The sequence below is a fragment of the Cordyceps javanica genome, chromosome 2 (assembly GCF_051103115.1).
Source record: "Cordyceps javanica chromosome 2, complete sequence".
Taxonomy (NCBI): Eukaryota; Fungi; Ascomycota; class Sordariomycetes; order Hypocreales; family Cordycipitaceae; genus Cordyceps; species Cordyceps javanica.
Window position 1 is genome coordinate 2672613 of NC_139296.1, and position 14280 is coordinate 2686892.

The following is a 14280-nucleotide window of genomic DNA, read 5'->3' on the forward strand; positions in this document are numbered from 1 at the left end:
GGAGGGCAGCAAAGGAGGAAATGCAATTTGTTTTATACTCGATTTCTACTGCATACACCGTGACACAAGAAAGGCGAGCGAAGAGAGAGAAAGAGAGAGACCGGGGAAAAGTTTTGCAATATGTGAAGAAAAAAAAGATGTTGGAAAGGCGTAGCAATCTCAATTTTTCTTTTTGATTTTTCTGTAATTCGATTTTGCCGTCATCGTTTTATAGACACTCATCAGTAGTCATCTACTGACCAGCTGCTGTGCAGATGACTGCCACTTGCTCCGACACGAGCAGCCAGCTGTGCACATTAATAGTGTCGGGCACTTTTCTTCATCCAGATACATATCTCAAGAATACTTCAATCTTTACATATGTAATCATGAATCAGTTCGTCTATAGCCATCATATCTAAATTCTTCTATAAACCAGATGCATACACGGTCCCTGAACACTTATACCTATTTACAAACGATTCAAATCCTTCAAACAGCCCCTCTCTCCTTCCTTGCTCACTCTCCCCCCTTTCTTTCGTTCTCTCTCTCTCTCTCTCTCGCTCTCTCATCCGAATATGCTTGCGTCTACAGCACGATGGCATTCTCAATCACGTAGCCTTGGCTCTTGACCACGTACTTGCGCCGCAGCCCGACCGCTGACGCTTCGCGAAACAGCTCGTACGTGCCCTTGGCGCCGGCCATGAGCACCATCGGAATACCGTGGACGCGGGTCGCCCCGCGCGGCGTGCGCTGCTCCGTCGCCAGCAGCGGCCGCGGCGCGTCGTGGAGCGCGTCGGTGCCCTCGTCCACGACGACGACGAGCTGCAGGCTGCCGCCGCCGACGTCGGGCGCGAAGCTCGGCACGTTGTCGAGCTTCTCGCCAAACGAGCACCCGCCGCGTTGCATCACAATGACCTGGTGTCGGCGTGGTGCGTCTTCGGGCAGCGGGCCGTCGCACGCCAGGCCTGCCATGTACACGCGGCGCCACGGAAGCGACGCCGCCGGGTCGGCGGCCGAGAAGCCAGGGCTGCTGCGGAGAAGCGCGTCTCGCACAGCGGGCAGGGGGAACGCGCCAGCGCCGGTCGCCGTGTTGGCGAGCCAGCTGTGGATAGAGGCGCCCCCGCTGTCGTCCCCGTCCTCTTCGGCGCTGCGATGGCTGCCACTACCGCTCTCACGGAACGGCATGGGTGATGGACTGCTGATGGTGGCGCTGCCCTCGAGCGCGGACGACACGGCCCGCAGGATCGACTTGAAAAGCGAGTCTGGGTCGGCGGCGGGTGGTTCGGCGCTAGCGCGGACGGCAGACTGCTTCTGAGTGGAGGACGCGTTGCCAAGAGCGGCATCCATGCTTGTGATCTCGTCCAGGGAGCCGGGCACGGGCAGCGGCATCGAGGTCGGTGGCAGCTCTTGGCTCGTCCGGGCCGTCGACGGCTCCGGCTCGACGAGCAGCACCACTTCCACCAGATCCTTGCGTCGGAGGACGGAGAAGGCGTCGTCGCGAAAGCGCCGGACGTCGTCTGCGTGGAACATGACGTTTTCGTGTCGGCCGACCGTCTTACCGGCCGCGTGCGTGATCATCCAAACGTTGCTACCAGCCGCCTCGTTGAACTCCTGCTCGAGCTGCAGCTTCAGCCCATCTACCTTTTCGACCGTAGGGCCGACATTGTGATACCATCGTAGCTGCACGTTGTTTCGTGAGAAGAGTGACGGCGACGCATCTTGGGAGGCGGGAAACTCGATCCATGACAAGATGCGATTCGCAGGCGCCGGGCAGGTGCCGTTGTGCGGGAGCATTGTGGGTGGGAGTGTCCACGGGAAGACGGAATGGTTCGATGTGGCACGGTACTGTGTGATGAGCCCCCTCTCCGCGTCCTTGATTTCGAACGATTCCAGCGGCCCGTGCATGTTGGGCGTGTTGTAGAGATGGGTGAAGCGCGAAACGTCAAACAAGTTGCGTTTTGCGGCCGTGTTGGACCCTGCCAGTGGCTCTGATGGTGTGCGCGGGGCCGGGCAGGAATTCGTAAATCGACTGTCGTAGTAGCTATATACGGCCACGTCTTTTTCGTTCTGCTGAGCCACGCCCGAAGTTCGCCTTCTGGGTGCTGAGGAGCCATGCGCCTTGCGCGGGATGATGAGAGGGTGCCCCTCGGTCGTGAAAACGTAGGCGGCGTCAAGATTGTTCAGAGGATGCTCCGGGTCGAAGAGCAGGTAGAGATATTTTGTTGTCTCTCCTAGGAAGAAGCTTTCCATGCGGTCCTGTTTCTCCCCCGAGAGCACGTTCTCCAGCCCGGCCCATCCACAGGCAACCCAACAACGGCGCTTGATGTCGTGTAACACCATTTCGCCCACTCGAAGGTACCACGGGTCAGCCGTGGCGCGGTAGATGTGGTAAGTCGACTCGATAAACTCGGGCCTCCCCGGCCACCAGGCAATGCCAGGCTCGACGTTGCTCTCCCGGACAGACCAGCGTTCCGGGATGGCACCGTAGCGTGTCCAAAGCGCCGTATAGACGAGGTTGGCCTCGATAGCCTCGTCAATCTCACCGGCCAGAGCTAACAGACCGGGGTAAAAAGCACCGAGACTGTCGATCCACATCGTATACACCTGCCCGGTGGCGCGGTGGTTGTTGGAATAATACGGGAAATGGTTGTCATCCGTGTAAATGTAGCGCTTCACCGACGCGTGAGCCTCGTGCCACGCTTCCAGAAACGCATCCGAGGAGTGCATTTGCGGGGGCAGAGGTGGATGCAGCGAGTTGGGATCGAGCCAACTTGTTGTGCTCCGCCTTTGGGATCGCGTCATGTTTGGCGTTTCCTGCCCGGATAGGAGTATGTGGCTCTTGAGCGCATACTCGAAGAAGCTGTCCATCCCGGCGCCAATGCCAGAATGAGGACCTATCCAGACGCCGCGCTCGGCATCGATGCCATTGCCAATCAAACCAATGTCGCTCCGGCGCTTCCACACCTCCCAGAAGGCACGCTTGGCGGCCTGCTCGAAGCGCGGGTCTCCGGAGAGACGGCTCAGCACGGTGAATTCGAGAGTTAAGCTGCCCGCACCCGCGCTGCAGGTTTCGGTGATTTCGGCATTGTCGACAACGGGCTCCGCGTCCTCGAGATCCTGGTGCAGCGGCGAGTTGACGTAGAAAGGAATGCCAGAGCGCAGATTGACGCGCGGATATGGTATCCCTGTTTTGGTGTAGAAGGCCGGCAAAAGGCGTTCAGATAGGTCAAGAGCAAGTCGCAAGAGCTGGCCGTCGTAACGAAAGCCCCCGGGCCAGGATATGGGCGCTGTTTCCAGAGGGTCGTCACTCTTTGTCTTTGTGTTGGTTTCTGGGTTGTAGCCTCGGATCGGCAAATCACCCACGGCGAAGAGATGTGCGCTCAGCAGTCCACCAACGCCGCGAATAACCGTCTCGAAGACTTGCACCTTGCTGTCGAGATCAAAGCCCCTGGATCTGATACCCTGGCCTGACGGGCCATGTCTTCCATCGCCATAGTACAGCACGAATTGCGCCACGCCGTCCTGAAAATCGCTCAGCGCCTGAGACCCGGTGTATTTCTCGTCAGCAGGCCCGCCGGCAAGAATGGCCAAAGTCGACAGGCTGTCGATGAGAGTCAGAGAGTAGTTGCCGAGCACGTCGTTCAGTCCAATGTCAGCCGGCTTGTTGGGATTTCGAGTCAATGGCTGACACGTTACAGGACGAAGCTGTTATGGAGAGAGAGACAATTAGACCTCGTCAATGAAAACTCAAAATGAAACAGCTATCCGGCGGCTTATACCTCGTCTTCTGGGAATGCATGCAGCATGTAATTGTTGTAGCCGTGGTAAAACATGTCCACCGTCTCCTGCCGCAGCTTGGCCAGGTGGTCCGACCGCATAGCCGGCGCCATCCATGGCAGCGCGCACAAAGTAAGAAGGACTGTTAACAGAAACATGTTCCATGCAGGATATCTCGATCGAACTCGATGGGCGTCGGGGATCGGGGGGAGAATGCGCATCGGCAGCCGGATCACAAAGTCGGGGTTCCCGCGCTCACGGGCGCTGTGACGGTCTATAAAGACTCATGCAAGTGTGATTCCATCTGGAGTTTTCGAAACGCAATCACCGGACGACTTTCTGGATGTCCCTGGGCCACCAGTCGCTGCTGGATGATGCGCTGGTTGTTAGGGGACTTCTGGCATCTTCAATTACGCCACATCGCACGAGACCTGCATTGCGTGCGTGGGGTTGTAGTGTGGCTGGTTAGACGTGGCTGGTTAGACCCGTATTAGGTAATACTACAACTTGAATCTGTCAGACATCGCCAGCATCTACGATGATGGGGCTACCATGACAACTTACAACGCCAAGTTACCTCCGCTCAAGTGCAAAATCTGTGCTGGTGGAATAAAGCTTCATCTACATCGGGCCGAGATATCACATGTTCTGGTGATTGTGCGTACCCTGTGGGCCAAACCATCCGCGACTTACACGCTATTGCCATACGAGAGTCAAACGGCGAAGTTGCCTGTCTCCCCTTTGAGGCAACATGAAGCGATTAGCCCCTGACATGGATACCAGGTGGAATCATGAAAGCAAACATAAAATGCATTCATGTACCTGCTCAGCCCTGAGAAGGTAGAAGTACATAAGCCAGAATGGAGTATTTCGAAGGGCATATCTACACCCCCCGTGGCTTCCCATGGCGATTGGCAGTATCTTTCAGCCCTGGGAATGGTACGCGAGCCATACAAAGCCTGAATTGAAGAGAAAATTTTGACTTCGAGCGCATCATTGGACGCCTCTTGCACAACAGAGTGCCCGCTGCTAACGCCGTCCTGCGTCCTGCCATCCGGTCTCGGGCGCGGCTGGGGCCAATCGCAGTGGTCCAGACATTTTCTCATCTCGAAGATCATGACTCTTACAAGAGGCCAGAAAAGGGGCATCGTGTCCAACCGAGTGTCTTCGTCGTGGTTTTACACTCGAGTGGTGGTGAACGGTTGTCTAAGCCGGGGTGAGGGACCCATACGGCCGCAGAATGGGCCGGGCGGAGCTCCATCACGATGGAGCGCGGACCACAAGGCCAACGCTGGGTCGGCGCTGATATCTCCAGACCATGCGGCCAGCTTTTGCGACCAGGCAGATTTGGCCTAAAAACTAACGACGTGAGAAAGTCATGACGAGATGAACATTCTGATTTGTTTCAAATCTAGGCAAATAATTTTCAATTTAAGGATGATCCTCAACTTTGACAATCAAACGCCCAACGAGGCCGCTTAGCGTCTAACTCCTCGGTAACTTTAGCGGGTATCAACTGCTTGCCTGAGCAATCGAGACTCGTGCGGGCGCAAGGGGCATAGGTAGGTACTTACTAAACAGTACCGTAGCATGGTCTATTCTGTCTGGTACTAGGCAGCTACGACCTATTGTATACAATTTTGGGCTCGAAAAGGGCAACCGGAAAGTCGGGTCGGGGTGAAGAACCACATGGCAAGGTCCGCGAACACATTCACATCATCGTATAAGAACTTGAACATGGCACGCAAGTCACAGTTGGTGTCTCAAAGAACAGCGGTACATTCCCTTGGTTGCGTGTTTCTTCCTTCATGAGCCGTAGACTATCAACTATGTACAATATCATCAGTACGGATAACCATGCGTAAACTATGCTGCGATCCCGTAATCAGGCAGAGCACGGTCCGGCTATTTTCCGTACGCGGAAATGACGGAAGTGATGGGTGATATCACCCGACGGCGTTGAATGCTTATCCTTTGAGACACTGTCTCAGTCTGTGAGATCTGCACACGTCCATCCTTGCTGCGACGGCGGCCCTTTCGAATCCGTGTTTCTTGTTGGAAATTACCAGTAGGTACGTGGCTGCCTGTGTTGCTGTGAGAGGCCTGATACTGGTACGCATCTCGGCAGCACTTGCGTCCAGTCTCCAAGCGCGGGACGAGATGAGCCTCTTTCCCCGCCTCAGGCCCTACTCACCTGTCCAGGCAGCCAGGATGCCAGGCTGTCCGTCCTTCGTATCAAGATAGCTGCCTATCCATTCCCTTTTGGACTAATTGGCTTTTTGGCGCGCCCTCGCAGCAGATTAATGCAGGCATCACACGCTACCCGAAGCACACTGCATCCCACCCCTCCCCCCTCCCAATCCAACGCTAGCCTCCAACGTGCTCACACGCCATGGTTCTTTTGTCGGATGGCGCGCGCGCACCCCGGCTCGAGCCTTGGCGCTGTAATCCTGGACAGGGCGGAACGCTACCCGCCAGACACGTTGTCACTGCTTTCATGGTGGACTCGGCGCTCGGCTGGGGGTTCGTCTGCCACAAAAAGGGATTGGGGCCCTCCTGCATCTCTCGCCCGTTATCACGAATGCGGGGTTTGGGCAAGCATGATAAGAGACAAGATAGTATTCAAGACAGAGAGACAGAAAGCCACGTAGGCTTGTACCATAGCCCCCCCCCCCCCCCTCCCCCCCCTCAAGAGCAACGTGGAGAGAACTCTTCTCTTCTCTCTAGCCGGCAGCGGTCCCCGTGACCAAGGCCGAGAAGCCGATCGCCGAAGACTAGTTTTGACAAGGCCTTGTCCACGCCCGGGCAGCAAGTGCACCTTACTCGATAAAGACGGGCAAAGGGCAGGGGATGCACGGTGTAATGAAAGGACGGAGGGGCGCTCTCCAGGTAAACGAATGCCTGACATCACGAAAGTAATAGTGCAAGGATTAATGGATGCACCACTGAACGACTAAAAATAGAACCGAGACTAACAGACAAATGAAGAGGGCAAAAAGCCTGTAAATATATCAGACGCGCCACGATCGCTCCATGTAATAGTAGAAGCTGGTAAAGGCGTACGAATGAGGCTGTAGCGGACATGGCTCTTTCTAAATAGGAGCCGCTAAATGCCGAAATATAGGAGCGAACAAAGGTTATAATATTATAATGGCATGATGACCGCGAAATAATTATGTACCAGCTTGTGCCATATGGTGCACAGTACCACCGACTTTTCAGTGGCGTCCTTGTGCACCTCTCCCGACCCGCTGCCAAGAGGAGTCGGCGGACCAGCAAAAGCTAACCCCCTGTTGGACAACCAGTTGGCGAAGTGATGAAAACTTTGGACGGCCAAAAGAAATTACATCTCTTATTTTAGAGTGGACAAGATTAGTGATAGGCATAGTTGAAATTGTCTCAACCGATATAGAAGATAGCCGGTGACAAGAAGCCACAGAAGCCACCGTGATGATCAACGCCCGTTTTGCGGCATGTTGCAAGTCCAAGGGCGTCAAGCCTCAATGCATTGTGACCTTTTCCCTCTGTTGTAGAAAAGTTACCAAGTAGCGGAGAATTCTTTGTCGGTCATAGAGTTTCATGGGAGTAGTTGGTTTTGCGCCTCGACGCTAATAAAAGAGGCGCACCAAGAGGTGACCATGTTGACGACGAGCATGTCTCGCCATAGCCGCATATGTTGCAGAGCATATGACAGCGCATACATGCAACTAACCTGAGAGACTATTTTCTCATACTATTTGTCTCTAGTTGCGGTGGAGTTTTGACAGTGATCGGGGGTAGGCCAACACCCGTGTGCTCGTCGGTGAGGGGCTACATAACCTTCTGAAACGCGTTCGCTGAGCTTTGTATAGAAATTTTGATCATTGTTCCGTAGCCTGTTGTTGTTAGACGCTGTTACTTCATGGCCGTTGCTCCGCACCTTGAGCCAAAGACGCCAGACTCGACTACGCCGGAAGACCGAGACCTCATGGTCCGCACTGCAGCCGACGCCGAAGGGCTACTGAGTATGTTAGCGGTGGTTACCATGAAGCTCCCATCCTGGACTTGATTGCTAGCGCGATACGGATTACATGGGTTAACATGGGAGACACACTAGTCAATAATCAAAAGTCACTGTGGTGAATACTTCATTCAGTCACTTGGCCGCTTCGTGCGCGCTGGGTAGATTTTTCCACCGCACCCCCTCCATGTCGGTCAACAAGTCACCAGTACTTGAGGCATTTCATGCTATCCCATTACTAGGCCAGGGTGTGGCAGGTGGCTTGTGGCGTCGGGCAACATGAGGTTGCCGGACAGTGTTGCACTGGCACTGTTTCGGCTGGCGCAGAATCCTTCATACGGACAAGGTGCTTTCGCTTTGCTCAGATATAGAGAGCTGTACGAGGTATTGATGGAGGAACCCTTTCGGGATTGCTGCTATGGCGCGCAGCATCAGCCTGTCAGACCCTGACTTGGACATTGCCTGAGCTGGTGACCGAGACGTAAACGAAGAACATGTTCCTGCGAATAGGTACGGCTTTGGATCGGTCTCACGAGAACCCAGCATACCGTAAATCGCGTTAATTCGGAGTGGACGGCCCGGAGTGTGGGCCACACGTTATCACCTTGAGTCAACGGTTGTGCGTCGAGGGCAAGTGGCTGCAGACGCCTGGAGGAGCGTTTTCAGCAAAAGCGGGAGCTGAAACCGGCCGCGTTTCGGCCGATAGCAGCAGGTCATGTCTATCGCTCTGGATCGGATGGCCTCGGGCCTAGCCAAAAGGCGTGCGGTCTCGCTAGTCGAGGTCAGTGTTCTGGTAAAGGAAAAGCCCGTCAGTGCACAAGTTTCCTGGCCCTTGCCTTGGGCCCTGCTCGCTGCAGATGCAATTGGGCTGACTAACGCGAGTGTGTGGAACATCCATGTCGTGCAAACATATGATAACTTGCAGGACGCACCAACAACGTATGAGGTACGCCTACCGGCACAACTCTAGCTTTAACAGCCCACAATGGCAATCTAAAAAGCAAGCCACTTGATGAAATCATGTTTTCAACAGGATGAAAATATAGCATGACCCTCAATGGCGCTACGGAAGCGTGGCGTGGCCGACTGCGCCACTTATTTTGGGGGGCAAATGTCAGTATATGGGGTTGGTGAGGGCGATGTCGACAGCCGTGGGATCATTCGCCGTTGAACGAACTCGGAGTCAGCGGCAGTCGCGTCAGTAGTAGCGGGATTGACAAGTTGGGTAGGTCAGAGTTGTGGAGGCAGAGAGAGTGACAGATGGATGTCTGCAACTTATCGAGATCACGTGGCGAGCACCTCCTGCGGCTTCTTGATCCACATTGGCTGTCGGATCGTGGATGGAAGGCCGTTGTGACTCGCGAGGGGTCAACCGTTGGTGATAATTGACCGACCCCTCCCGTGGCGAAGATCTTGCAGTGCATTTGTGGCAGAAAGTAGGCTGCAACGTGACATGTGGCAGGGACAAGGGGATCGAAGATGGTCTGCTACACGAAAGCCACACTTTGCTTGACTCTGTCGCTGGAGTAGCGTGTACGGGCGGCCCCCCCCTTGAGCAAGCGCATCAACAACCTGGGAATAGTGCGTCGACCGACCGAATTTGTTGTATGATAGAAAACCCGTTTTGAAGGCAACGACACTCGCAATTTCCCCAATACAAGGAGCGAACGACGGATGCTGATGGATGGCGTAGGAGAGTGGCCAGTCCGGGGGGGAGCGGAGTGGAAAAGTCAGCAGCGGAGACGAGTGCGAAAGCGGTCCGTCCACTGATAGGTGCGGAAAACGGCGACGGAATAGGAAAGGAGTTGAACGAGAACGACGGTGAACAATTGAGGCGATATGGGCGAATTGTAGGCACAGAGTGAGCAATGTGGATGGATAAGTAAGTATGTAGAGCCAGAGGTGATGGGCTGGAGAACGATGACGGGGCTGGCGATTCGCCAGGTACGCAAATACAAAGTGGGTGCGGCTAATACTCCGTACTTTGTGCTAAACCTACCTAGGTAAGGACAGTAAGTAGTCCAGGTTCCTACTGATACTTATTCCGTGGTTGATGGCCGGCAAGATGAAAGCCCGTAGCAGAGGCCAAACAGCATCGAGCCCGACCCTTGCAAGTTTCTCGATAACGATGAGTACTGAGTAAATGGTCATTATTAGTAGAGACCTATATCGCCCGACCTCGACCTGCGCACAGGGGAGGGCAAGCCAGGGAGAGGGCTGCAACTTACCAGTAACCTATCAAGTACCCTGGTCAAGTTGGCGAGCTACGGAGTAGATGCAAGTACTGAGTACGCGCAATTTGTAGCGGGGGACGGCGCGAGTTCCGCGTGGCCTAGGTGGGTCAGTACCTACTACTTACGTAGGTAGCCAGGTAAGTGGCCAAGTAGCTTAGCGGCCCTGGTTGGTGCAAACCACCTCAAATGTCAGTAGACATCACATAATTAAAGCCTGCTTAGCTACGTGCTCGCAGTCTTCCCTGGTAGTCATCGAAAACTGTGCTGCCGTATCCTTCAGCTGTCCCTACATGCGCCGTGATCTGGCCAAGGTACCCAGGTACGGAGTACAAGGCACCTAGTAACACCCACAGCTTGGGTCATTTTTAGGCGGCTCCCCAGCGCACGGGCCATTGCCCCAGGTCGGCTCCTTGTAGCGCCATATCCGTCTCCCACCCCATCCTTTTTAGGTACCTAGCTGCTAAGTAATAGTATCCTTCCTTTGCCCACCACCTCTTTCCCTTCCCAGCTTCTTCTCCTAAGTAAGTATCAGCTCCTGATGCTTCCCTCCATCATTACCCAAGCCATCTGGCTCTATCCATAGATGCCGTCTCCGCATCATTCTGCAATCTCTCTCGGCTAGCCGTCTTCTTCTTGCAGTCCAGTGCGTGATCATGCCTGCCATCGTCTTGCTCTTCTAAAATAATCAACTAACATCATATCCACCACCATAGCCAACCTGTCAGGCCACTTGGGAGTGGGGTGTTTCCTCACGGAGCCTTTCTCTGCGCTTCCGCGACTTGTAAGCCGTTATAAAGTTTGACCGATGGAGAAGAAATTAGCGCATATGCTCACAGTTGCCGCCTGAACGAGCTTCCCGTGGTAAACCCCTGCGCTATCCAACCAACGCTACCGCCACTAGCCACGCCGTTGAATTCCAATGAGTTGACTAAGGAGTCAAGGTTACGCTGCCTGCGTCGCCAAAATACATACCGAATACGCTGCGCGCTCCACCGCTCATCATCATCCGTGGGCGTCGACCCTTGGGCGCAAACGCCATAAAAGCCACGAGAGCGATGCCGCTTGCTACCTCAGTAGAGCGGTAGACATCTCTCCGGGCATCCATCAAGGAATTCCCCACCTCCCATCATCCAAAACCACGAGCCATATACGCTGATCAAGTCAAACGAAATGGGCAAGGACCAAACGTGGCATACTGAGCAAACTTTCCCCCCCATGACGCCACCGCCCTTGCTGCCAACGTGAGAATGGAGAAAACACTCTCGCTTTACGGTGTTTCTTCTGCGAAATTGAATCGAGTCCTCCATTTTTGGCCCCATGACTAGCATGCCAGGTGCTTCATTGCAGAAGCAGCACCGGCACCAATGCAGCTCACGGCGCAGGAATAATCTATGATTCTGTGTAAACACAGTCACACGCGCGTTGTTGAATACTCCTATATTCCGATAGCCATTGGCCGGGTAACTCGCTTTTTTGAATTTTCTTGGTCTTTTCGAGCATAGCGGATAAAACGCGAGATGTTGTCATGGTATACGCCCCTCGCCTCCAGAGACTCTGTGGATGGACACTTGGGGCCAATCATTCTTTACAATATCGGAACATGAAAATTCTCTGCGTTGATGGCCAAGGCAAATACTGCAGAATCCTTGTCCGCACGCTACTTCTACTAGCTTGCACCTTTCACCGTCGGGATGCAGCGGAGGTTCATAATTTTCCACCGGCATCACCCAGCTCAAGTGAGCGAGTACCGATGAGAAAGAGCTAAGGCCGTCCGATAAACTCCCTTATCACGTTTTAATCAACAAGGAGCTAGCTTGTGTAGATTTGGGCTGGACAGAAGTTTTCATTCGCCACTTTAATGGGTTATACTAAGCGCCGAGGATCAACGTCTGGTGGAAGATAACGCCACTTAATGCTATGAATGGAGGGATGCGTGGGACCTTTGGAGCTATGGATCAGTTTGCAGAAGCGTCAACTCATTTCGGACTTGGGTCGTTGCAAACGTTGCACACATGTCTCGCTTGTTGAACATGGAAAGTGCGGTAGAGTTGCAAAGCTACTGGTCGGCAAAGTCGGACTCGTTTATGGGCCAGAAAGAAAAGAGGGCGGAGGATGAAACTAAGAAAAAGATCAGCATCTAGTTCAATTGAACTTGAGAAGACGCTTGAGCGAGGCACAATGGTCCAGACAAGCGCGTTATCTCGCGGGGGTCGCAAGTGGTGGCGTTGCCACGAAAGGCTGAGCAGCCGGCCAGCGCAACCGCCCAAAGACAATGGCGTGTAGAGTTGCAGGCCAAAGAAGAAGAATTACAGCAAACAATGAGAGACAGCCGAAGGATTATCCTGGGTGTGCAAATAATACAAGGAGAACCCGGTCCAAGAGTCGCAGGATGGGCCCGAAGCTAGTGTAGCGTATACGCAGGAGAAATCGAAAACAGCAGGTAAGTTTGGGTATGGCGCACGTAAGTACTCGCGGAGGCTAGATTGACAATCAGGAGAGGGAGGGTACGCCGCTCTTTGCCGTTGGAGGCGCGTGGTCTCGAGCGTCCAGGTGCGTCATCCCCGAGATCGAGGCACATGGATGGACGTCTCGGTCCGCTTTGTGACGAGCACAAAGTGAGCAAGGTCGCAGTGCATCAGTACTTCGATCGCGAACACGGGGCAAGTTTTTTTTTTTTCTCACTTTTTTTTTCAGGAAAGGCGAGCCAAAATCGGTAGCGCGCCAGAGATCAGCCTTGTTTTCTGAGATGCTACCCTCCTGACACAGCCATACAGCGAATAACCTGCTGCCTGACACCGAAGCCGCCGGTGACAATATGACGCCACATGTAGCAGCGACCAGGGAACCTGGACTAGTCCCAACATGGCGAGATGGAGCGCTGGTCCTGAGAAAGAATGCCGGATCCATGCACCATCTCGGCTTCCTCATGCTTTTTCTTGTCTTTGAGTTCTTGTTGACGGGAATAGAATGGGCGCATTGGCTTCCCCTTCCCCCCAGGGGCAGTTATATACGGCTATTGTTGAGGCTTGCGCCGCCCGCGGGGAGCGGAATGGAATGGGAGCACCGAAAAAGTTTCTTACAGATATAGTACAGTTCTATGCGGCGAGAAACCTAGAGACCGAAGTCATCACTTATCATTAGACGGAGAGGTGGTGGGGGGTTGGAGGAGGCCAGAAAGAGCTCATCCACGCTGGCTGGGTATTCCCTTCTCCCTTGTTGACCCGTGTTGCCTTTGCTCCGCCGCCTTGCTGTGCTGGCACCGCTGCCTCTCAATTACCAGACAGTCGGTACCCTATCGCATCGCGCCCTCAGAGTCACCAAACCGCCGCCCAGTCCTGCACCGGCATCATTCTGCCTGGCAAACAGGCCATTATTTTCAACTAAGGCTGGCAGCGCGTGAAGTGTGTGTGCTTGTGTGCTTTGTGTGGATGATGGTGGTTCTTCCGTGCATGCAACCCCCCCCCCCCCTTTTTCCCTTTGCCTTGTCCTTATTCTGCTACCTCTGCTCTCCCGTCTGTGCTCTGCCCCTGTTCTCGTTTTCCCCGCTGGGCGCTGTGCCATTGAGACTGATTCTTTTTTCTTTTTTTTTAACCGCCTCCACGCCAGTCTCGCCTTGCCATGCCCTGTAGCTCCATCGGCGGCGAGCGGTGGCGGCGCCGTCGCCGGCGGGTTGCTACTCTTCAGTTCGGGGGCCGCCCCCCCCCCCCCCCCCCCCAGTGAGCCTTTCTTTTCAGGCGGCGGGCGTAACAACCGAGCCCCCATACAGTGACAGGTAGCTAGCTACTGGTAGGTGTTAATAAGACCAGGGATGCTGAGGTGTCGGATAGGGCGTGGCAATAGCAAGATGCATTGGTGTGGGTTTTGAGTTTGGGTGTGTGGAGAATTGTGGCGCTCAACTTTTGGCCTACTGAGTACTCGTCCGAGGAATAATGAACTCATAGATCCAGAGAGAGAGAGAGAGAGAGAGAAAGAGAGACAGACAGACGGCGAAGACAGGCACAAAAGCCGCACCCCTCCCCTCCCCTCCCACTGGTTGCCTGTAATATCCTGCACGGCAAGTACGGTGTTTGCTATAAAAAAAACAATTTTCAGGGGTTCAATATCCATCTAGCCCCCTCTCCAACGTCCTCCACGTTGCCCCAACTTGGGTTGGGGGCTCTTTCGACTCTATGCTGTGCCACAGGTAGCCCTGCATCACGACAATGTCACGACTACAAGTCATCATCTTCAGTTGGAACAATCTCAATAAGGACCGAGGCTAAGGGAGTGACAGTAATCATGACAAAG

General features: G+C 54.3%; 1 protein-coding gene across 1 annotated transcript; it reads right to left on the reverse strand.

The window, feature by feature from the left end:
• Positions 1-567: 567 nt before the first annotated feature.
• V2A60_003310 (alpha-1,2-mannosidase MNL1 domain-containing protein) lies at positions 568-4877 on the reverse strand (the record flags this gene model as incomplete). Its single annotated transcript, XM_083254646.1, has 3 exons — positions 568-3666; positions 3762-4023; positions 4714-4877. 3 exons carry the CDS (start codon positions 4875-4877, stop codon positions 568-570), a joined length of 3525 nt encoding a protein of 1174 aa, XP_083110772.1.
• Positions 4878-14280: the final 9403 nt, after the last annotated feature.